Source organism: Dermacentor andersoni, chromosome 11, assembly GCF_023375885.2.
Source record: "Dermacentor andersoni chromosome 11, qqDerAnde1_hic_scaffold, whole genome shotgun sequence".
NCBI lineage: Eukaryota > Metazoa > Arthropoda > Arachnida > Ixodida > Ixodidae > Dermacentor > Dermacentor andersoni.
In genome coordinates this window covers 8,442,394-8,468,408 of record NC_092824.1, presented here as the reverse complement: position 1 = coordinate 8,468,408, position 26,015 = coordinate 8,442,394, and the positions used below count along the sequence as shown (strand labels likewise).

The window sequence follows — 26,015 nt, the reverse complement described above, 5'->3', positions numbered from 1 at the left end:
TGTAGGTGCAATGCCCAACGGGCAAGCCGACGAGTTGGATCTTTTAGTGAAGATAACCAGCATAGGGCATGATGGTCGGTCACGATGTCAAATGGGCGCCTGTACACATAAGGACGAAATTTGCCGATAGCCCAAATGATGGCCAGACATTCCTTCTCAGTAACCAAGTAGTTCGCCTCGGCTTCGGTAAAGGTGCGGCTGGCATATGCGACGACGTACTCTTCGAAGCCATCCTTGCGTTGTGCAAGAACAGCGCTGAGCCCGACACGACTAGCGTCCGTATGGATCTCAGTTGGAGCAGAGGGATTGAAGTGGCGCAGTACTGGAGGCGAGGTGAGAACGCGTAGCAGTTCTTGGAATGCGTCGTCGCACGCCGAGGACCAGGCTGATAGGTGAGAAGCTGCGTCAAGGCGGCAATGATAGAGACAAAGTTACGGACGAAGCGTCGGAAATATGAGCACAGGCCGATGAAGCTACGAAGCTCTTTCATGGTAGTTGGTCCCGAAGGATGCCGTCTTTTGAAACTACATGGCCGAGAATAGTAAGCGTACGAGTGCCGAAGTGGCATTTCCTCAAATTTAGTTGCAGTCCTGCAGTGAAGAGGCACGCAAGTACTTGCTCGAGGCGGTTGAGGTGCGACACAAAGTCGGTGGAAAAAAACCACAATGTCATCCAAATAATAGAGCCACGTTTTCCATTGCAGCCCTCGAAGAATGGTGTCCATCATTCGCTCAAAAGTGGCAGGCGCGCTGCAGAGGCCGAACAGCATGACCGTAAATTCATATAGCCCATCAGGCGTTACGAAGGCTGTCTTTTGACTATCGGCCTCTGCCATTGGCACTTGCCAGTACCCGGAGCGCAAATCCAGCGAAGAAAAGAATTCCGCTCCCAGCAGACAGTCCAAGGCATCGTCGATGCGCGGCAGAGGATAGACATCTCTGCACGTTAAGGCGGCGATAGTCGACGCAGAACCGAATGGAGCCATCTTTCTTTTTAACAAGGGCAACCGGAGATGCCCAGGGACTGTTAGAGGGCTGGATGATGCCACGCTCCAGCATGTCGTCAACGTGCTGGTCGATGATACGGCGTTCAGCAGCTGCCACACGATACGGACACTGGCGCAATGGTGTTTGTGGACCGGTGTTGATACGGTGAATGACTGCGGACGATTGACACAAGGATGGTTGGTCAATGTCAAATGAGGAACGAAAGCGTTGGAGGAGCTTGACAATATCTGTGTGCTGCGCAGGTGTGAGTTCTGCGGCGACGACATGAGCAAAGACGTCTACAGGGGCATCGGTCGTGGCAGGAGGAGTGACGGAACAAATCGGAAGTGATGCCGTATCACCAAACATGGTGGCCGGAAGAACGCTATCGAAAGCTTCAGTGGTACCCAGGCACTTGCCGCGGAGTAGGGATGATAGGCAGGCGGACGGATTGCACACGTAAAGGGCAGCAGAACCGTCGCAAAAAGTGACGACAGCAGACGGAAGCAGAAAGTTCCGGCGGCGCGCACAAGTGGCCGACGGTGTAAACAGAACAGATGAGTCCGCAGCAGAGTTACAGGACACAGGAACCAGAGCAGCGGAGAAAGGTGCGATATCAATGTCAGAGGCGGCAACAAGTTTAGGAGAAGAATGGTCGTCAGGGTCGAAGTACGGCACTGATAACGTAAGTTCGGCATGAGCGCAGTCGATAAGAGCTTGATTGACAGATAAGCAATTCCATCCAAGAATAATGTCGTGTGAGGAACGAAATAGGACGACAAATTCGATAACATACATAACGTTTTGAATGACAATCGGGCTGTGCACGACGCTGAAGGCTGAATGCGATGCGAGGTTGCCGCACGCAGAGAAAGAGAGGCAAGGGGAATGGTCACTTTGTTCAAATTGCGGCAAAGCTTCTCACTAATAATAGAAACGGTGGCTCCGGTGTCGATAAGTGCGTGTTATGTTCGACGTAAATGCAGTTCTTGCCTCTGGAACTGCGACTGTTAGTTTTCCTCTCGGGCTGGGCTGGGTCGGCGAACCATCGGGGAAATGGATTGGCAATGTGGGGAAGGTGACCGGCGTGCATCGAAAGGGAGGTGACTGTAAGATGAGTCCGGAGGAAGGCTAGATGGGTCCTGACACGGAAGTCGAGCAGACCTGTAGCTTGAGGCGCCCCCACTGTCCGGTAAACGGGGGCTGCGACGGCGGCAGAATTGTGCTACGTGGCCCGGAAAATGGCAGAAATAGCATATTGGCCGGTTGTCAGATGTACGCCACGGGTTGACGGCAGGGGCTCTAGCGGCCAAGTAAGGGACGACCATCGGGTGTGAAGGTGGCGGCGGCACATGGAAGGTGCCAGTGGCCCGGTAGGCATCAGGAGCCGGAGGAGTGTAAGGCCGGGCGACAACGTCAGCGTACGTTAGCGGTCCAGCTGCAGGCTGCGGAGGAGGGGCAGATGGCAGCGCCGCGGCAACTTGGGTCTGAATGACGTGGCAAAGCGAAGGAGCCAAGGTTGCCGACGGCTCGGGTGTGCTGTTCGCCAGAGAGAGTTGGCGTGCGACTTCCTGACGGATGAACTGCTTTATCTCCGGCATTAAAGCAGAGATGTCGGCAGCGTCGCGGCCAAAATCCAACGGAAATAGATCCGTGGTGTCCTGCTGAGCAGCGCGTGTTGATGCACGCTGCTTGCGCAGCTCGTCGTACTGCTGACATAGCTGTATGACTTCGGCAATCGTCCGCGGACTCTTTGCGACGAGCATCTGGAAGGCATGGTCATCGATGCCTTTCATGACGTGCTTGATCTTGTCAGCTTCGTCCATAGATGAGTTCCTGCGCTTGCATAGCGAGAGCACGTCTTCAATATAACTGGTGAAGGTCTCCTCCTGGCGTTGAGCTCGACCACGCAAGCACAGCTCAGCGCGAAGCCGGCGAACGGCGGGACGGCCGAAGACCTCTGCCAAAGTTGCCGTGAAAGCCGACCAGGTGGTAAAATCGGCTTCATGATTGTGGAACCATAGGTTTGCGACGTCAGTCAAGTAAAAGATGACATTTGTGAGCTTGGCGCGGTCGTCCCACTTATTATAGGTGCTTACACGGTCATATTCGGCGAGCCAGTCTTCCACGTCGTGGTCGTCTGTGCCGCTAAATATAGCCGGATCGCGCTGCCGGATCACGCCAGTACCGACGATGGCGGGGGGGCACGGGAGCAGCAGCCTGGGATGGTCCCGGTTCATCCATTGCAACAGCTGGTGGTAGCGTTCGGCTGCGGAGTTCCAGGACATCAAAGAGAAACCCAGCACCTCCACCAAATGCAACGGGGGTGTTCGCCTAGCAGAAGGGTCACTAGTATAGGTTGTAGCGCTAGGCTTAAACAGGGGCCGTATTCTGTAGCGGTTTGCTTTGCAACCGGTTCGGTCTGGCTGTTACGTCTGGATTACGTCACTCGGAGAAAGAGTGGAACGGGGCGGCATGAGGGGAACCAATCTACGAGCGGCGGTCTGCCGGAAGATCACGTCATCATTTTTGTTTGTACTTGGGGGACGGTATAGCAATTGAAGGATGATGCTGGTTTGATAAAAAAACATTGGTTTGTATAGAACACTTGCAAATATAATTTTCAGTAATTAATGTGAGCTTGCGGCACAGACGGCTACTGGGAGTTGTAATTTTATTTGTGTTGTTTCCTTATTTAGTCGCTAGATGGTAGGCCATACGTTATGCAAACAACTTGCCTTGCTTTGTTTACGTTTTGGACTTGTTCGCGCGCCGAAACCGAAACGATGTCGTCGCACAAGGACAGGCGGCTGGGTCCTCATGTTTCAGCGAGGCAGCGCGAAATACTCGTTTCATTTGTCAAGGAGCATCCCTACCTAGCAAAGGCATCGTGTGTGTTGAGCCAGCAGCTGACGGCGGCTTTCTGTTGTGCCGTGGATGGGAATCTAACCCATCCTTTTTCTTTGCCCACAACCGTAATGGCCTTGGCGACGGCTGTAATGATCCGGCTGACCGAAGGCTGCGACAGTGCAATCGCTTCTTCATTCGCGACGCACTGTTGAAAGCTCCCGGTGGCAAAAAACCGCAGCGCGCACAGCACTTTCATCGTAGTGTCGACACCACGAAATCTTTGAGGTCCGAGATGTTCTTCCAGCTCATCGCAAAGACGTCGTACTATGTCTTTGGAGAGCCTAAAAGGCCTTCGAAACTCTTCTTCGGCCATGCCGAACGCGGCACGTCGTTGTCTTTCGGCGCTCCCCAGCAGCACAACCAAAGGAGCCGCCATTGCCGTCTCTGTCTTGTCTCGTCTAGGTGCCGGCTCGTTAGCTGGCGCGAGACTAGCCGGCAGCCACGGTTGCCCTAGCAACCCTCGACATCATGCTTGCCATCGTGCGCGACCCTCGAGCGAACCACTTCTTCGCGGTTCCTCTCGTCGCAGGAAACCGGTTCCTTTCCAGATGATTGACAACCTGTGTGACGTCAACAAAATTTGTCGTCCCGCATACCACGGATGACGACAAGGAAGCGCCGACCAATGGCAACAGCCACACCGAACCGGTTCCAAAGCGAACCGCTACAGAATACGGCCCCAGGTCGGCGCTATATCGTAACGCGGAAACCAGCACTTCTCGTCGTCTTCTTCTTTTGCACCAGCACACCAGCACCATGCCCACTGCCCAGTGCCTTCAGTACAATATGTAATATTGTAAGGAAATATTATAACTGTAATATATAAAAAAGGCAACCGAAATGATTTGGGTGACTACCTGTTTTCGAAGGTCTTCGAAAAACTTTTGCACTTGCGTTTATCCAAATTCATTAACAAGTATGAACTGCTTACTTCACATCAATATGGCTTCACCAAAAATAAATCAACTGAACTGGCACTTCTTGCACAGAAAGAATTTATACTTGAACAGTTTGAAAAAAAGTGTATGGCACTTGGCGTATTTGTCGATTTTTCAAAGGCTTTCCACTTGGTGGATCGTAACATATTATTGCAAAAATTACATGAATATGGAGTCCGCTGTAAGGCTTTGCAACTAATACGGTTGTATTTATCCCAGAGAAAGCAAGTGGTTCAGCTAACTAGTTCCTTTTCTGCAATTAAATCTATCCAAACTGGTGTGCCACAAGGTAGCATGCTAGGACCTCTTCTCTTTAATTTGTACCTTAACGAGATTGTAAACATAAATCCTGATGTAAGATTTATTATGTATGCAGATGATGCTACTATGTTCTTTTCAGGAAAAAATATCTCTGGAATGATATCCGCATGTAGCAAAACCTTGACTGCACTAGGAAAATGGGCAATTTCAAACGCTATGCGTATAAATGAACAGAAAACTAAGGCAGTCATTTTCCGACCAATTAACAAAATCATTCTGCCATACCAACCCACAGTATTGAACTTCTGCAACACAGATATTGTAGAGAGTTTCAAATGTCTGGGCGTAATTTTCTCTTGCCATATGTCCTGGGACGATCATATAAACTAACAACAAAGATGGCCCCAATCACCGGTATGATAGGCCAATTAAAACATCAGCTATAACCACGAACTAAATTGCTTCTTTATAACTCCCTTTTTTTTTCTCACCTCAACTACTGCCAACTCATATGGGGAGCCTCAACCTGCAACGCATTCATCTTTTGCAGAATAAATACCTTCGTCATGTTTATAATGCACCTTACCGATCCCACACAGCTCAACTTTCTCACAATTCCAGAATAATTAGTATACACAGCTTATATAAGTACCGACTGAGCGTGAAGTTCAAAACAGAAATAAGACATAACTTCAATAGGTTAAATTTCTTGCAAATTTGCAAAACAAATACCATACTACCCAACTCGATATGCAGAAAGCTGGTTAGTAAATACTACTGGACAACAGCATTTATCCTACACGTTAGCCTCTCTTTTGAACACCTGCAAATTAGATAGCTTTGATTTATTTTCTTGTTTTTACCAGAATCTTCGCCTTATGCTTGATCCTGGATACTTCCTTTCGCAGTGACTTCATGTTATTCTATGGTTTGTACTGTAATTAGAATCTGTTTCTGTTCGACCATTGCCCTGTGCTAGCCAAAATAAACAGACCAGGGGTTGTGGGCTCATCAAGCTGTCTGCGAGCAGCTTTTTCCCCTCTGCCCTCCCTTCTAACATGTATGACGGCAAAAGAAACATTATTATTATGATTATTATTATTATCATATCAACATTTCGATGAGCGAGCGAAGACGAAGAGAGCGAAGTGCCACGACCAAGGACTCTTAGTTGATGACCACGCAGCCTGCCTTGCAGCATTCTAAAACGCAATAAAAGGCATTTTACAATAGGTTATCTCTAGTAATCTTTAAGGAAAACTCTATGGTAGACATGGTCTATAGTCGTCACTCCAGAAGACAGCCGAGGCACTATTGAAGTTTTGAGTTTGAGTGGCCTATTGGACTATGATTCTCGCAGGTGTTCCCGACCTCCTCTATTTTTTTTTTCTTGCGCGTTTGCTTTACTTCTCTGGTATTCTTTCCATTGTACTTATTCCCCTCACCCTTCCCTCTGTGTATGATAGCAAACCAGAAGCTCCTCTTCCAGTTAATCTCCCTGCTTTTCCCATCTCATTTCTCTCTCTCTGGTTAGAGGAAAGGTGGTCTCCTTGCCATGTGCACAGCACCATAATATCTGGCACATGCAACTTAGTTAGAACTACATGTTTTACGCGCTGCACTTGTTCACTCAACATGCTCGAACCTGTTCAGAACCACCCACCAGTGACAAACACATTGAAAGGAAAGACAGCTATACCTGCAGCAGCAATGTGGAGCACGGGCATGGTGACCGTGGCCTCTTTAGCCACGAGTGCACCGTGTGCGGTGCTGCCCTCGTCCTTCGTTTTGTCCTCAATGCCGAGGCTTCTTATCTTGCCAGTGATCAGGGAGACGTCGTGCTTTGGCTGTGAGGATTGCTCTGTGAGCTCCAAGTACAGCTCACCACCTGCCGATGGGAAGGGAAGACAAAAGACGTGGTTGCCACGCATATACAGTGGACATTTGGTGACACGATTCTGATATGGATTCGTAAAGCTGCTCTGCTACTGTGCATCGTCTTACAGCAGCAAAGAGACACTAAATATTGAAGCATGCTGGGTAATTGGTGAAGCCATTGAAGCACAAGTAAGACAAACACGAAGGGCAAAAGACCAGACACAATGACCGCTACCCATTCAAAGACATCAGGAAGGTGGCAGGCAGGCACAACATAGCTGTGGTTCTTTTAGGTGCCATAAAAACTCACTGTTATGTGAAAACAGAAAGCATGGATGCCAGAGGAAGCAAGCCAGGTCAAATGAGAAATGCCCACCAGGCATAGTTTACTTTATACCACAGTTTCTTTATTTATTTATTTATACATACTTTCAAGGCCCTAAGGCACTACAGAAAGGAGTTGTACATAACAAAGCAAAGTAATATACAGACAATGGTATAAAGGAAAACGTTAAGCGATAGAGTGGTAGACTGCTGTTTTGAATGAAGATGTATCTGTGATCTGAATGATGGAAGCAGGAACGTGGCTCCAGTTGACACTTGTGCGGGATAAAAAGGAATCATGATACTTGCTCGTTCGGCAGGATGGAACGGCAGCTTTATATCTGTGGACAGAACGGGATGAAATGTAGAAAGGTGGGGTGATAAGTTGATTCTTGAGCACGTGGTTAGAGTGATAAACCTTGTGGAATAGGCAAAGGTGAGCACATTTGCGATGTAATGAAAGATCTGGCAGATTGAGGGTTCTTTTCATATGTGTTACACTGGAATGGCGGGAATAGCTAGATAAAATAAAGTGAACTGCTTGATTTTGAATCGCTTCAAGGTTTATGGTTAGTGATGCTTGGTTGTTATTCCAAATGGCAGGTGCATATTCTAGTTTTTAGCAAACTAGGGTTTGGTAGAGTGTCAATTTTACCAAAGTAGGAACGGTAGAAAAGTTACGCCGAAGATATCCTAACATGCAATTAGCATTAGCAGTAATATAATTAGTATGCATATCCCATGAGAGATCATTAGTTATGTGAAGGCCAAGATATTTGTGAGCGTTAATGAAAGCTAATGAAGTGTCATTTAATACATACGGGCACTGATTGCTGTTGCTGGCCGTACGTGATATGCACATTGATTTACACTTGCTAGCATTAAGTTTCACGAGCCATTTATTAGACCAGAGTGATACATCGTAAAGATCTCCTTGCAGTTTATGTGAATCATCAGGGTTAGTGACCGTTCGGTATATTACACCATCGTCTGCGCACAGATTAATTGATAATGACGTTACACAGTTAGGGAGATCGTTAATATACATAAAGAAAAGTAAAGGCCCCAGGACGTAGCCTTGTGGCACTCCGGATGTAACTGTTGACAAAGCAAATGAATAGTTATTGGTTGTGACATATTGAGTTTGATTAGAAAAAAACTCCTTAATCCAAGACAACACATGTGGGTCAATATTAAGCTGATTAAGTTTATGGATAAGTAGGTTATGACATACGGTGTTGAAAGCTTTGGCAAAATCTAAAGAAATACAGTCAATATTGAATCCTTGATCTAAGGCGGTGAAAAAATCGTTAGTGAAACAAAGAAGTTGAGTATCGCATGAAAAAGTTTTTCTAAAACCATGTTAGATGGATGGAAGAACGAGTTGCTTTCCAGAAAATCGATGAGGTGAGAATATATTACGTGTTCTAAGAGTTTGCATGGAAAGCTAGTTAATGAGATGAGTCGGTAGTTCTCGCGACAATCTGCATTACCTGATTTATGGACTGGAACCACCCTCACCATTTTCCAGTTTGTAAGCGATGAGCACTGTACTGACTGAGTAAAGAGTTTAGATAGAATAACAGGTGAAAATAATGCCATACATTTTAACATTTTTGAATTAATAAGCTCAGGACCTGCAGAAGATGAGATCTTTTGATTATCAATCAAACGGTTAATACCAACTCAATCAAATATTATGGGATCCATAGCACAAAACAAAGAATGAGGAATATTCGGTAACTCAGCAAGGTTATTTTCACAAAAAAATGAGGTAGACACTTCATTTAACACAGTGCAACACTGGTTTTCGTCAACATCACTGCCATCAACATGAACTAAATGAATAGGGTCAGCTTTCTTGTTGTGGACAATGCTCCAGAATTTACGTGGGTTAATTAGTAAGAGGGATGGCAGTGTGACATTAAAATAGGTTTTTTAGCATTGCTAGCAGCATAAATGTGCTCGGCTTCTACACGATGGCAAGCATCCCAGTGATTGGCAAGATTGGTATGTTTGGCATGACGGAAAATATGTTTCTTTTTGTTGCATAGTCGCTTAAGGGAATTGTTGAACCAAGGTGAGCGTGAGCTATAAGGAATCTGCTTTTGAGGTACATATATACCGGTTAATTAAGTGGAGCAATTTATTTTTGTAGAGCTACCAGTTTTCTTCGACAGAGCATTCATCAAATTTATTAAGGCAGTCACTGGTAAACATTTCCAGTTCAACGGTAATTGAGGGTATGTCAGCGCAGTTATAGTCAACAATAATTTTAGATCGCCTCTTGGAAGATACATGCATTTTCAACGTGAAATTAATGATAAAGTGATCACGCCGTGGAGTAAATCAGTTTAGAAAAAAAGTGAGGCACAGTGGTGAAAATAAGGTCTGGGATGTTAGATGATGTAGAAGTTGTATGAGTGGGTTCATGTACTAACTGTGACAAGTAAAGTCTGAACAGATATTCAGAAATTGTGCATCCTCGGATGAGCTTTTGCCAGGGCATGGAACACGAAATCACTTCTCCACAAAATACTAAGAAAATTAAAGTCCCCCAGAATAAACAAAGGTGACATAGGGTACCGAACAGTTAGATTGTTTAGAACACCATGTAAATCATTGCAGAAAGATTTTGGTGCTGCTGGGGGTCTATATATATATATATATATTTTGGTGCTGCTGGGCCTACATAGGTCAAATTAGATGGTGTGTTAATCGCCGACATGATCGCCATGTGTATTATTCTGTACATCTTTTTTCTTGTCTTCTAGGGGACTGTAACAGATAAGTTGTCAATGTACTGCCCATGGTGACCGGTCTTCTGTTCTTTGTGCTTGTTTTATTTGTGCTACAATGGCTTCACCAAGTACCAGCCAACTTGCCCAAGAACAACTTACCATGAGTTACCCTTTTAGGTTGTGTCTGATTAACCGCCTAGAGACCTTCCAAAACTATTGTGATTAGCTTTTTGAGTGAAGCTGTTAGTAGCGCCTGTGACACGTCTTTCACTGGCTGTGTTGTAACGCTGCATTATGTTAAACAAGCACAAACTAGCCTGACGACGTGTCCTCCTCATGTCAGTTTTATGCAATGAGACATTTCATTCGCAGAGAAAATCTTGATTGAACAGGCTGCACATTTGTTGTGCGAATGAAATGGCCCACTATGACTGAGTTTGTTCTTCTGTGCGATGCACCACTGTGGTTTGGGTGACATACTAAACTCACCCTGACAATGACCGAGAAGGCCTCCCTAGACAGGGTTTTACAAGTTCCAGTGTACAACCAACATTTCCGAAGGGACCTGGAGCAGGATCCACTTTTGTGGTAGAGAGATGTCTGATTCACTGACAGCGTTAAAAATTTACCTTGCAATTGACACAGGCTCATCGACAGGCTAGTATACCCTAAAGACTGCACCCTTTAATTTCTTTTGTTTGCTAATGCATTCGGGATTCATGCTTTTCTGACAATTACTCCCGGAAACTTTGGTGATGCAGAGCCCCAGAATTTAATTTTTGTAATCGTTCAGTTACCATAAAAATTATAAGTTTGTCCCATATGAATTCAGACATTCTTGTGGTATTTAAATCTTTCTAAATTTCTAAGAAATCATAGTTTTCTAATCACTTTCTAATCACAAATCTTTGTGTAGATGCATAAACATGCAAATTGTTGTATTTATAGTGCAATATCTTATTGAAAATGATCAGTTTGCAAAATCACAAAGCTGTTTGAAGCCAGAAAAAAGTTTAGGCAAATCCCCGCATTGTACCCATCACTCCCATGGTGGCTGCATCGCCATAGCTGCAGTTCCCATGGACGCTATGCTAGATTTCGCTCTAGTAACTATAGCATGATGCTTTATGGCGCCCACATCTGCATGGTTCCATGAGTACCAAGACTGCCCGTGTGACAGTGACGTTACGCTGGCCACTTTTTGGCTAGTTCTGCTGTGCTATCCAACTGCACAAGTCATGTTAGGCGCACTGGCTTCCTAGACTCACCAGTGTACCCTGCTGCACGGGCGCTGCCCCAGTGTTGTGATAGTAACCTAAAGCAGAAGACCGTGCAACCATAGCACCGAAAAACCTGAACTACTTGCCTGGCAGGATGTCATTGAAGGATGCTGAAAACACTTGGCTCCACTCCCTCGAAGGGTTCAGGGCTAGTTCCAGCTCAAAGGGAGTCACGATGGGCCGGAAGAACTCCTTGGAGTCGAGCAGTGTGTTCTCGGGACACGCAACTAGCACATACACGTCAACCTCCTGAAAATTGGCGAGCTTGGCTACATTCAGCTTGCCTGTGACGAGAGTGTAGGGCTTCTTTCCTGCATTCCGGATCAGCTTCTTCAGGTGGCCTATTGCCGAGAGGTAGTTCTGAACTCCCAGGGTGCCCACGAGAATTCCCACAATGTTGGCGTCTTTCGCCTTCTCTACGAGGTAGTAACGACGCATGAGCTGTTGGTTGACTGCCAGGCTCTCCTGACGAGTCTTCCGAGTGCTTGGGTTGTACGAGTAGCACGAGCAATTGTTAAACGTGAAAACAATGTTTGTCAGTGTCCGGTTCTCGGGTCCAATGAACAGTACAGAGTAGTCGGCAAGGCTGGTGTTTTCTGCAAGATGAAATCTCCGTGAGCATTTGGTTATGCCCTTTATCCCTCTGCTGTCGTCCTTCAATTCCTGCTGCATAGACGGTATGACCAGTTCAGAGCAGATGGCATTTCTGAACAGGGCCGAGATCTTGGTAAAGATGTCACCTGCAGTAAAGCACGAAAGCCATGTTGGCAAAGGGAGGAACAACAAGTGTGCGCAGGATGCCTCTGTTATTCAAATTTGCAGCTGAATAAAACAACAAAAGGTTTCAATTCAGCGGCTGCAATTCTGTCTATCTAGGAAGAGTGTGACCAGCATAGTAAGAAACGAGAAGAAAGGGGTTTAACCGAGGGGCCTGATTTTTATAAGTCATATCATGAGAAGCCAACAAACACTGACACCAAGGACAACATAGGGGAAATTACTTGTGCTTAATAAATGAAATAAAGTACCAATGACTTAATGGAAATTAAAGTGGATGAAAAAACAACTTGCCGCAGGTGGGAACCGAACCCACAACCTTCGCACTTCGCGTGCGATGCTCTACCAATTGAGCTACCACGGCGGCGTTTCCCCATCCACTTTCTTGGGGAAACGCCGCCTCGAATCCGGCAACACTGATGCCTTCAGGTAGCATACCAGTTGCCTTCATCCAAAAAGATCCCGTTCTCGTGACGCCTGCGGCAAGAAAGGACGTTCCACATCCGCCGCCAAGGTCTGTGAGTGGTGGCGCTGGCTAACACTCCCAGGGTTCTACTAATACACATGAATACCCAAGAAAGTGGATGGGGAAACGCCGCCGCAGTAGCTCAATTAGTAGAGCATCGCACGCAAAGTGTGAAGGTTGTGGGTTCGGTTCCCACCTGCGGCAAGTTGTTTTTTCATCCACTTTAATTTCCATTAATTGATCGTTAATTTATTTAATTTATTAAGCACAAGTAATTTCCCCTATGTTGTCCTTGGTGCCAGTGTTTGTTGGCTTCTCATGATACAGCATAGTAAGAGACACACAAATCTATGCCTGTCTCCTTGAGGAGCAAATTGTTTCTGTCCATTGAAAATTTAGTTTCACAACAGTTCTTGCATGTTCAGAACAACAAGAAGTGTACAGCTGCAAAACTAATTAAGAATTTTAACTCTTCAGTGAGTTTTGTCACGTTTAGAGAATGTGGACTCCATGCAAGTACTTGCTACAGGAGTATCAGATATGAGATCATCAACTATTTCATGTCTAGCACACTTGGAAACTACCATTTCAAAAATATGCCTGATAGTGAAAACATTGTGAAGCACAGTGAAAAAGAATGAATGAGGTGGACCCGCCACACGATGACATGCTGACACTGAGAGTGAGCACCCAACTGCCTATCCTCCAACACATATCGCTAAAATTATTTACCCATATTGCTCAAACTTGCAGTACAGGTCAAATCAGAAGTGTTTCAAGATGCATGCAACGTGTTTTAAGTATTATTATTTTCATCAGCGCTTTGATTTTGATGCACTATCTTGGTGTGCACAATTAAGCACACAGCACCTGAAGAGGACGTCTGCATGCGTGATACACTAATAATAATAATAATATTTATTGCCAATAAAAATGCGAAACACAAACAGGCCGGTCTAAGCCTCAGTTGGCTTGTAGGACCGTGTCATGATACACATGGCAATAAAAGAAATATTTAAAAAATTACATGAATTGATGAGACATGTAGAATAAAGAAATAAAATGAATGACAAGAAATGGAAAAGAACAAGGTAACATTTGGTTACTCTACTTAAAGGAAGTTGAAGAAGAAAATATTATGATGCAGAAATGTTCTGGTGGTTAATTTCACCATAGCTGCTTTAATAATTCTATCAGCGTGCTTTTCAATGTCACGTTAAAAATTTCATCTGGTAATTTGCTAAAGATGTCCGGCACATATGCACAGCATCTGGCCTCACCATACCTTGTGGCTGAATGGGGAACTACATAACGGATGTGCTTTCTAAGTTCTCCTGTGGTGGCACTTTTGCGTTTGAATGCAAAATTCCAAAAATGTTTGATGACAACTGTTTTTATAAGCAATGAATGAAAATTCGGTAGACCAAGTTTACAGAAGATATTTGCAGCTGTTACTATTGGGGAATTGTAGGCAACATTTTTAAGAACATTTTTTTATAATCCTGTCTACCCTGCATCTCCAATGATCCGAACAGAAGCCGAAGACTTTAATGCCGTATCTCAACCCACTGTAACCCAGTGCATGTATAATAATCTTTTTTATGGACAAGGGTGCAAAACTTTTGATATTAAACAACAGCCAAGCTACTGACCTCAGTTTAGAACAAATAAGTGATAAGTGATGGTGCCACGACAAGTTATTATCGAAAGAGATTCCAAGATATTTCACACAATCCACGTATGGAATAGGCGCACATATACAAGAAACACAGTCCGACTCATGTAAGTAGAGAGGCATGTTAATTACTGGGATGTGAAGGAACGAGCGAGCTGATGACATTCTTCGGCGTAAGCAGCCGCTCTAGAAACAGTCGTACACTCCGAAGAATCTGGCCGGTATGGTAGAATTGTGTCCGTAGTGCATGAAGGTTCGTGTCCATAAAGGAGAAAGAAAGGGGAGAACCCAGTGGTGCTTTGCGTGGTGGTATTGTAAGCGTAGGTGACGAAAGGTAGAATGCAATCCCAATTTGAGTGGTCAGATTCAGTTCAGTTCAGTTCAGTTTATTACCTTAAAGGTCCCCGGTAGGGGCATTACATAAGGGGTGGGTTTTTATAAGATAGCAAAACATCGTCAGAAATAATTATTTAAAAAAATGGTCGGTTACAAGTTCCGTGAACGAAGATGGACAAGTCGTATTAGCGATGTTGGCGGGAAGGACATTCCAGTCTGTGGCGGTACGGAAGAAAAAGGAGGCTGCGAAGGTGGTTGTCCGTGCACGTGGGTGTGCCACTTGAAGTGGATGGCTGGTGCGATGAGATATGCGTGCTGCTGCTGTGATGTAAGGCTCTTGATTAAGGGAGGAAAAGAAGAACTTGTGGTACAGGGAAAGACTGGAAATGCGACGTCGACATGAAAGTATTGACAAGCCGGATTCTGATTTCAATGATGAAACGCTGACGTCATATGAATATGAGGTATGAATGAATCTAACAGCACGATTTTGAACTGATTCTAATGCGTCGGTGAGATATGCTTGATGCGGGTTCCAGATAGCTGACGCGTATTCCAGTTTCGGCCTGACAAGTGACTTATATGCTAGTAATTTTAAATCTGATGGGACCTGCCGTAGGTTCCGTTTTAGAAAACCTAAGGTTTTGTTAGCTGCAGAGATAATGCTAGTGACATGTGGGCGCCAAGACAAATCGTGAGAGGGTTACACCTAGATATTTATAGGATTGTACTGATTCTAATGGTGTGGTATTAATTTCATATGGGAAGAAGGAAGGGTTGCGACGGCGGGAGAAGGACACGAATTTACATTTCTTGGCGTTAAGGGTCATCAGCGAATTGCTGCACCATTCTAAAACACTGTTAAGATCATTTTGGAGTGCAGTATGGTCAGATGAGTTATTGATAGAGCGGTAGATGACGCAGTCATCTGCAAACATGCGTATATTACAGGAGACACACTGAGGTAAATCATTAATATATATTAAAAATAACAGGGGACCAAGAACAGATCCTTGGGGCACGCCAGAGGTTACTGGGAGGGGACTTGATAGGTTACCGTTGATAAAAACCATTTGTGTGCGATTAGACAAAAATTCATTTATCCAGATTAGAACGTTAGGGTCCAAGTTCAACAGTTGAAGTTTTAGTAGCAAACGTTGGTGGGATACTTTATCAAATGCCTTTGCAAAATCTAAAAAGATTGCGTCAGTTTGTACATTGATGTCAAGGTTAGTATGCAAGTCATGAACGAAAATAGCTAATTGAGTTTCGCAAGAAAAACCTTTGCAAAAACCATGCTGTGAAGGGTGAAAAAAGTTATTACTGTCCAAGAAGGCAATGATTTGAGAGTAGATGACATGTTCCATGATTTTGCACGGCACGCTTGTTAGCGAGATGGGTCGATAATTTAATGGAGAATTCCTGTTACCGGTTTTGTAGACTGGAATGACCCTTCCAACTTTCCAATCACCCGGCATGTTTCCTGAAGAGAGTGACTGTGAGAACAGTAAGGACAAGTATGATGCAGCCATGTGTCTTGTGTTTCTTAGAAGTTTAGAGTTAATTTCATCAATGCCAAATGACGATGATAGCTTAGTCTTCTGGATTATGGATGAAATTCCATCAGCACAAAATGTGATGCATGAAGCATACATGGCCAACATGTTGCCAAGGGTGCGGTTGAAACGTTCTGTCATCCCATTAGTCTAAGGATGATATGCTGTGGTACTGCGGTGAATGATGCGACACTCCTTTAGCAATGCTGAAAGGACATCAGAGAGGAAAATGCAACTGCGGTCGCTCAGTAATTCTCAAGGTGCTCCATGGCGTAAAATCAGGTTTTGAAGAATGAAACTGGCGACGTCTTTTGCTGTGGCAGATGCTAGGGCTGAAGTTTCAGCGTACCGCGTGAGGTGGTCGACAGCAACAAATATAACCCAGTGGTTGCGCTTGGAGTGTTGGGAAGCGAACCGCAAAGGTCAACGCCGACGCGATCGAAGGTGCGCGCGGGGCATGGTAAAGGTTGCAAGGGGCCGGTGGCATGTTGAGGTGGCGTCTTGCGTCGTTGGCATATGTGGCACGACCGGACATACTGGCGAATGAAACGGTACATACCGCGCCAGTAGTACCGAAGCTGGAGGCGAGAGTATGTCTTTAATACACCAGCGTGGCCGCATTGTGGGTCGTCGTGGAACATGGTGCAGATGTCGGAGCGGAGGTGTCGGGGTATAACAAGCAACCACTCGCGGCCACTCGAATTGTAGTTGCGGTGGTACAGAAGGTTATCCCGAATGAGGAAGTGCACGGCTTGACGACGGAGCGTCCAAGAGATTGGCACTAGCGACTGGCTAGACAGGAAGTCAATAAGCAAAGAGATTCATGGGTCTTTGCGCTGCTCTGATGGCATGTCGGAAATGTTGAGGGCGAAGGCACCGCAGGTTGAAATAGACGAGTGGACAGGACCAGAGGGCAGGGGTGACCGGGATAGAGCGTCTGCGTCTGAATGTTTTCGGCCTGAGCGATAAACAATGCGGATGTCGTACTCTTGTAGGCGCAATGCCCAATGGGCAAGCCGACCAGTTGGATCTTTTAGTGAAGATAACCAGCATAGGGCATGATGGTCGGTCACGATGTCAAATGGACGCCTGTACACATAAGGACGAAATTTTCCGATAGCCCAAATGATGGCCAGACATTCCTTCTCAGTAACCGAGTCGTTCGCCTCGGCTTTGGTAAGGGAGCGGCTGGCATACGCGACGACATACTCTTCGAAGCCATCCTTGCGTTGTGCAAGAACAGCGCCGAGCCCGACACCACTAGCGTCCGTATGTATCTCAGTTGGAGCAGAGGGATCGAAGAGTCGCAGTACTGGAGGCAAGGTGAGAACGCGTCGCAGTTATTGGAATGCGTCGTCGCACGCCGGGGACCAAGCTGATAGGTCAGAACTGCCGGTGAGAAGCTGCGTCAAGGAGGCAATGATAGAGGCAAAGTTACGGATGAAGCATCGGAAATATGAGCAGAGGCCGATGAAGCTGCAAAGCTCTTTCATGGTGGTTGGTTTAGGGAACTTGGATACGGTGCTAAGTTTTGTGAGGTCCGGGAGGATACCGTCTTTTGAATCTACATGGCCGAGAACAGTAAACGTGCGAGCGTCGAAGTGGGATTTCTTCAAATTTAGTTGCAGTCCTGCCTGCAGTGGAGAGGCTTGCAAGTACTTGCTCGAGGCGGCTGAGGTGCGACGCAATGTCAGTGGAAAAAACCACAATGTCATCTAAATAACAGAGGCACGGTTTCCACTTCAGCCCTCGAAGACTGGTGGCCATCATTCACTCGAAAGTGGCAGGCGCGTTGCAGAGGCCGAACGGAATGACGGTAAATTCATATAGCCCATCAGGTGTTACGAAGGCTGTCTTTTGGCGATCGGCCTCTGCCATCGGCACTTGCCAGTACCCGGAGCGCAGATCCAGCTAGGAAAAGAATTCCGCTCCCTGCAGACAGTCCAAGGCATTGTCGATGCGTGGCAGAGGATAGACATCTTTGCGCATTATTCAGTTAAGGCGGTGATAGTCGACGCAGAACCAAATGGAGCCATATTTATTTTTTTAATGAGGACAACTGGAGATGCCCAGGGACTGTTAGAGGGCTGGATGATGCCACACTCCAGCATGTCGTCAACGTGCTGGTTGATGATACGGCGTTCAGCAGCCGACACATGATACGGACACTGGTGCAATGGTGTTTGTTGACCAGTGTTGACACGGTGAACGACTGTGGAGGCTCGGCCCAAAGACGGTTGGTCAATGTCAAATGAGGAACGAAAACGTTGGAGGAGCTTGATGATTTCTGTGTGCTGCGTAGGCGTGAGTTCTGCGTCGACGGCACGAGCGAAGACGTCTACAGGGGCAGCGGTCGCGGCGGGAGGAGTGACGGCAAAAATCGGAAGTGATGCCGTATCACCAAACATGGTGGCCGGGAGAACGCAATTGAAAGCTTCAGAGGTATCCAGGCACTTGCCGCGGATGAGGGATGATGGGCAGGCGGACGGATTGCACACGTAAAGGGCAGCAGAACCGTCGCAATAGGTGATGACAGCAGACGGAAGCAGAAGGTTCCAGTGGCGCACACAAGTGGTCGACGGTGTAAACAGAACAGATGAGTTCGCAGCAGAGTTACATGACACAGGAACCAGAGCGGCGGAGAAAGATGTGATATCGATGTCAGAGGTGGCAACAACTTTAGGAGAAGAATGGTTGTCAGGGTCGAAGTACGGCACTGATAACGTAAGTTCGGCGAACGCAGTCGATAAGAGCTTGATTGACAGATAGGAAATTCCATTCAAGAATAACGTCGGGAACGAGGTAGGACGAGAAATTCGATAACATACATAACGCTTTGAATGACAACCCGGGCTTTGCACGATGCTGAAGGCTGAATGCGCTGCGAGGTTGCCGCACGCAGAGAAAGAGAGGTAAGGGGAATCGTCACTTTGTTCAAATTGTGGCAGAGTTTCTCACTAATAATAGAAACGGTGGCTCCGGTGTCGATAAGTGCATGTACGGTGACGCCGTCTACGGACAGTTCAATTTTGTTTGCCGGTGCAGAATGAGGCCTTGAAATGTTCGACGTAAACGCAGTTCTTGCCTCTGGAACTGCTACTGTTAGTTTTCCTCTCGGGCTGGGCTGGGTCGGCGAACCAACGGGGAAATGGATCGGCGACGTGGGGAAGGTGACCGGCGTGCATCGAAAGGGAGGCGACTGTAAGATGAGTCCGGAGGAAGGCTAGATGGGTCCTGACGTGGAAGTCGAGCAGGCCTATAGCTTGAGGCGCCCCCACTGTCGGATAAACGGGGGCTGCGACGGCGGCAGAATCGTGCTACGTGGCCCGGAAAATGGCAGAAATAGCATATTGGCCGGTTGTCAGATGTACGCCACGGGTTGACGGCAAGGGCTCCAGCGGCCGAGTAAGGGACGACAATTGGGCGTGAAGGTGGCGGCGGCACATGGAAGATGCCAGTGGCCCGGGTAGGCATCAGGAGCCGGAGGAGCGTAAGGCCGGGCGACAACGTCAGGGTACGTTAGCGGTCCAGCTGCAGGCTGCGGAGGAGGGGCAGATGGCAGCGCCGTGGCAACTTGTGTCTGAGTGATGTGACGAAGCGAAGGAGCCAAGGTTGTCGACGGCTTGGGTTGACGGATGACTTCTTGACGGATGAACTGCGAGCCGGTCTTCCCCGTCATGGTCGTCTGTGCCGCTAAATATAGCTGGATCGCGCTGCCGGATGACGCCAGAGCAGACGATGGCCGGGGGCACGGGAGCAGCAGCCTGGGACGGTGCTGGTTCATCCATTGCAGTAGCTGGTGGTAGCGTCCAACTGCGGAGTTCCAGGATGTCGAAGAGAAACCCAGCAGCTCCACCAAATACAACAGGGGTGTTCGCCTAGCAGCACTAGTTCTATGTTGTAGTGGTAGGCTTAAACAGGTCGGCGCTATATCGAAACGGGGAAGCCAGCACTTCTCGTCGTCTTCTTCTCTTGCACCAGCACCATGCCCACTGCCCAGTGCCTTCAGTACAGTTATAATACTTCACTACGAGGTAAATAAAGGTCCATGGAACCGAAAAATAAATAAATCTGAATATAGAAAATTTTGAAAATTCGACCACTTCAATTGCCGCGTCCCCCCTTACGGGGAAACATGACTTTCGCATCGCAAAACATGGAAAAAAATAATTGATTTATTGAAAACCACATTTTCAGTTTCTGTAACTCTTTTTCTGCCTGATTCCGAAATATCATCACTATAAAGCATGTAGAAATGCTCTAAAAAAATTTATTTTATCAGCAAAGGAGCCGAAAGTTTTACGGAAATCAAGAAAGAATGGCGTTTTTGGTGCACACATAGCATGAGCCAAAGTATGTTTCATATAAGGTCCCAGGGTGATAACACCGTCACCGCACGCCTTATGCTATATGTGCGAGCGAAAGCACACGAGGGAAGCCAACGATCGCAGCTCAATCTTGCGCATGCAAGGGAGGAAAGCGGGGAGGAAGCACGCTGTCTTCCGTCGCGTGCGAGGCACCGGGGACGGGAGGAGGGGCGGCGTTGTACTCTGGCAGCAACTGCGTACTGCGGGGACGAGCACAGTCGTGCTGGCTACACTTTGGAAGCTATTTGCATTGGAGGCTGGGTCTAGGTGCGCTGACGGCTCATGCCTTTGTGCGTGCTGTGTTCTTGCCGGTCAGTTTGCGTTGAAGCGATAGGCAACACAAAGGTCACTTCGCTCGCTGCTGCTGTCACGCTTCCTCACACCGGTGTTTTGACAGCGAGTGTCCCCGGCCATTGAGTTTGCCATAGTGCACTGCCAATATGCTTGTTAATTTACTTAATAAGCAAATGTGAACAAGTTTACATGGCCCAATAAACCTACTATCATTACTTTGTATAGTTATCTACTAATTTGCTATTGAAATCGATGGTTTGCCTTTCAGGCAAGACTGCAACTTTTTTGAAATGTAAGAGTTAAAAATAAAGTGAGCAGTTTACCACAACTTTTACTCCTCGATTTTCCCCATTTCCTGGCTCTTGCATTTCCTGGCTCATTTCTTTTCTTTTTTTACGGTTCCGTGAAAAACGTATCAGCGGTGTTCTACTGTAGAAGGCAAACAGTCTGCAAATCTCGCGGAGTTAGCTAAGGCAGCTGACGGCCTCATGGAACATGCTTGGAGGCATTTGCAGTACAAGCCGGCTCCGCCTGCGAATGACCAAGTGGCAAAGGTTCTTGCCTTCTAGTCAGCTGTAAATGTGACTGGCTTGCCAGCAGCTGTGGGGGTCCCACAACCTTCCTCCATCTGGCTGCTGATTGTGCTCACTTGTTTAACTGCTTCCTGGGCGCTCTGACCACGTGTAACAAGCCACAGCTGTCCGCGTTAAAGAATGGCGCTGCTATAACTGCAAAGAGGGGTCACGAGTGGCAAGCGATATGCGAGCACCGCCGAGGCAGCGCTTTGGTGGGCCCAAAAGGGGCCTTTTAAAATATGCGAGGAGGTTGCTGAGGCAGCCTGTCAGCTTGAGAAATCTAGAAGAAACACTGAGGCAAGATCGCCACAAGCGTCTCGTCACATACATTACATTGCACGAGAAAACCCTATGCCCGTCAGCCTTGCCGACATCCTTCTCCAAGGTACCCAGGTGCTCCATGTAGTGCAGCTGAATGTTCCTCGCGAAAATGAAGCCCCGGAGCGATTGAATCATCTGCCGGGCCTCCTGTGAGGACAACGTTGAGGCAGCCTGCCCTACCGCGTCATCGCTGCTGTCGTCGCCGTCGTCATCCGATGCAAGCACGTTCGTGACGATCGCCTCATTGGTTTAGTTTAAAAATCTATAACCGTGCACCTTCTTTTCACCGGCAAGGTCATGCATTGCCGATTATCACCGGGCGGGTCAGTCATCTTCCGTTTCGATGGCGAGTCAAAAGAGGCTGAGAAACGATGCGGCCAGGAACGGTTTCGACGCAACCAACAAAGATGAACACGGGCGATTACGCTGTTTGCAGAACTGCGCCGAATGAGGAGCCAGCGAGCAAGATGCGAGTAGCGCAGTTTGCACAGTCCATTCGTGTTTCGTAGGGTGGCACAGTGTAGAGATATGGGTGCAGCCCATTTGTGTTTGGAGGGGTGTAAAGGCGACGGGAGAGACGCGTGAAGAAGGCTGGAAAATGAGGGTGCGGCGGCCATTCGAGCAGCAGACCATCATGCAGCAGCGAAAATGAAGCCACTGTCGGCCGTCGGCCACTGTGGCTGAGCGCCTAAAGAAGTCGGTTTCGAGAGGGACGGACGTGATTACAGAAAGTAGTAATAGCAAAAAAAGAGTAGTGGCTATTCCGCATATTCATTCAGTGTCGCACAGGCTTAAAAAAGTTGCAAGTAGATATGATGTTAATGTTGCTTTCACTGCTCCCAATAAGCTAGGTAAGATATGCGCTGCCGTACAGAATAAAAAGGAGCGGGTAAAAGGCAAAAAACTAACAGATATTTGTCCAGTGAAGCACAATAAGAACAACAGTTTTACTGACTGTCGTATGGGTGTGGTTTATAAAATTCCCCTTAGCTATGGCCAGTTCTACGTAGGGCAAACGGGACGGTGTATCAATCAGAGGCTAATGGAACATAAAAGGTCGTTAACCGGTGGATCGCCTTGTAATCTTTCGCTACATTGCGGAGATTGTAACTGCACGCCAGAGTTAGACGAATGCGCGATATTGTACAGGCATAAGAATGAAGATACGCGTCTTATGGTAGAGGCATGGCATATCTATAATGGTGGAAGTGCGTGCGTGAGTCAGCCTTCGATTACTTTACATAAGGAAGAGATTAAGTGCCTTAACAGTTATCTCTCACGTAGACCGGCACGTGTACCTGACTGACATGTGGTGTTACCATTCCTGAGCATGCGCAGGTGAGTTTTGTGTCTTCTTTTTTCGCCTCAGTGCTCCCTTCAGTTGATAGTCGGCGTTTGTGTTGTCCACTTCTATACTCTTGTGTCTTGTCTGCACGCCTCACTTCTTTTTTGCATAATGAATCCTTACCAACTAGCTCAGCTTTCTGTCGTTCTATGCAGCAGCTCTAACTTCTTGCTTTCCTTTTTTTCTTTTAAGGATTTCGCATTTCACTACCTTTCAGCTCGGATGCTGAGCAGCCAGACTTCATCATTATAACCGATAATGCGTCATCGGGGCATTGTAGTATCCAAGTTATTTCACCATGCAAAACATACAAAAGTTGATGGTGTAGCAGCTTCTCATTATTATAACCAGTATCATAATAAGTGGGTTAGACAGTATAAGAAAATCATATCCCAGGAAGAACTGGGAACTGGGAAGAACTGGGCGTCTGAACCGCTGCATTGTTTATGTCACATATTATTCAGTCTCTCAGCATGTTGGTGAGTTTGGTTCCATAATTGCAGTGTTCAGACAAACACTTCAGGGTTGCAACAAAGTCGCTGGCTGCTCCTCCTTCGAAACGCCCCCTCGAATTCAAGTGAAACCGTTGCACTATGACAGATGGCATGGGGGCATAGTGCCTGTCAAGTACGGCCAGTATCTCATCGAGCATTTTATCTTGGGGTGTTTCCGGTTTTAGTAGGTTGCGAAGTAGTGTATAGGTACGAGGCCTGCAGCAGCTAAAGAAAATTGACCTTTTCTTTGCTGGCACGACGTTGTTGGCTTCGAAGAACTCTTGGACACGCTCCACGTAAGTAAGCCAGGCGCCGCCTTCCCCCTTGAATGCTTCAATCCTACCGAAGGTAGACGTGGCTGTTCATGTAGTTCAGTGCACCTTTGTTGCCAGTTCTGTCACATGTAGAGGCCAAAAGAATGGAGCTGAGACCCAAGCTCAACAGTGGACATACAACAACTGGTTTACTGCTACATCCAAACTGCTCAAGCCCTGCTCCCGTGACTTCCCTTCTGCTCGCAGCAGTAGGTGGCGCCAGTAGCCGGTGGCACTACAGCTGGTACAACAGTGCACTAACAATTGTCACATTGGCCTAGACATGCACATACTCCTGGACAGTCTAAAGAGGCCGACCAACAATCACAAACTCTTGCTCCTTTGTTGAGCTGTTGAAAATTATGTTAACTTCTGGATTGAAATCTTCAAACCTACCTTTAGACTTAGCTCGCTCAGATTCTCAATCATTTGTTGCGAGTCAACTTTGGCATTGCTGAACAGGACAATGTCACCCTGCAAACTGCAGGTTGCTGAGATATTTGCTGTGATCCTCACAGCTCATTGTTCCCAGTCTAGTAGCATGAATGCTTCTTTCCAGCATGTAGCGAATAGTGCGCCAGTCTCACAAGACCCAGCACATCAGAGATTGCTGTCTCCTTGTATGACACTTATGGTGCAATAGGATGCAAAACAATGTGAAGTAAGAACAAACACGACATTTCCTGTCCTGTTCTTGGTTCATGTTTTGTGATTACCTGATAAGTATGAACGAACTATCCCAACGAAAAGTAGCGATAGGTCACGTTTGTGAGACACTCTTCTTGTGAGATTTATAAATGGGATACAGTTAGTGTACTGGACCAAGTGGCCAACTCCTGCTCTGGTGAGAGCACATTTTTTCATAGCTCAGTATACCTTCCTAATGCAGTTAACCCAAGACTAGTGTAATCTCACTGGCTTCCTGCAGTTTATTATTATTGTGGTGGAATCAGATGCCACTCCAAGCTTGAAAAATATAATTGCTTGGATGGGGATTAGAATAAAGAAGCATTAACACTCCATGCCACCGCAATTTCATATCATTTCTCTATGAGCGATATGAAGAAACGTGCAAAATTATGATTTTTTTCAGTTCACTCTGGCTGCTGCTCTTTGATGATGCCAAACCAACCAGGCTGTGCTCCATGACAACTAAGATTGTAGATTATGCTCTGTCCACAAAGCTGCATTATGATTGTCATCTGTGCTTCCAAACTCAAAAATTCAGTTCTTAAGGAACACCAACACCGAAAGAAGTTTGCCTCTTCTGTGATGCCACAGAAACGAGCGAATGTAATTCACTGGCACATCTATATAAATCATCTTTGAGTTAGCAGTTTTTTGCAAGCCCATTTTTAGGCTATCACCAACTTGTGCACAAGCGTTACTTACAGCTGCAGTGGTCATACTGCGTGTCGAAAAGCACCACTATCCTGGCATCGGGGTCGGAGAAGACATTTTGCAGTCCCTGCAGCAACCCCTCCATGCTGCATGGTGACCTTCCAAAAACAAACAGCACCGGAAGTCTTGACGGCGTGCTCAGGCAGGAGTGGCCAAAATGGATGATGGCATCCGCCAGAATGTGCTCCGCCGCAGCTTCGTCGACACAGCAACTGGAATTACATTTCCGAGCAAAGTTAGAGCCTATTAAGGCCAAGGCTGGATGTAGCAGTGAGCGGTAATGTTGGAGGCAAACAAGCCTCCTTGAGACATGTCTGTATGGTCAATGCTTAGATAGGCGTATACTGCCACATTGTAATTACGGTGAAGAGCAGAACTGCCAAAAGTGCTAGTAAAAAATTTAACTCTTTATTGGGCAAACCTGTGCCTAGCAAAACTCGAATCACGATAGTGGCAAGCACAGTTGTCGAAATTTGACCCATGGGTCAAGCACAGCAGCTATTTATATGACTCATGGCACATTTCAATGATGCATGCACAATCTGATTAGATAAGACTCTTTTGCTTTAGAATCGGTGACAACATTGAAAATTTCTGATACATGTAGGCGTACTGTGCCGAACAAAAAGTTGACAGTCACTTCAGCATACACTAAAGGGATGAAGGTGAAAGCCTGCATGCTCACGAGACATTCATTAAATTAGTCAACATTCTCATTCGAATGTGTTGTTACTTCCTATTACTTGTTTTCTCCAACCAAAGGTTGTGGGTTAGAG

At 46.6% G+C, this 26,015-nt stretch overlaps 1 protein-coding gene across 1 annotated transcript in view; it reads right to left on the bottom strand.

Moving 5' to 3' along the window:
• Dph2 (Diphthamide biosynthesis 2) overlaps positions 1 to 26,015 on the bottom strand; it is a 79,054-nt gene that overhangs the window by 39,179 nt on the left and 13,860 nt on the right. The window contains exons 3-5 of the mRNA XM_050167859.3: positions 25,231 to 25,451; positions 11,405 to 12,058; positions 6,795 to 6,983 (exon numbers count right to left, since the gene is read on the bottom strand). Of these exons, the coding sequence (XP_050023816.2) occupies positions 6,795 to 6,983; positions 11,405 to 12,058; positions 25,231 to 25,451 (1,064 nt within the window). The remainder of the gene's footprint in view (positions 1 to 6,794; positions 6,984 to 11,404; positions 12,059 to 25,230; positions 25,452 to 26,015) is intronic.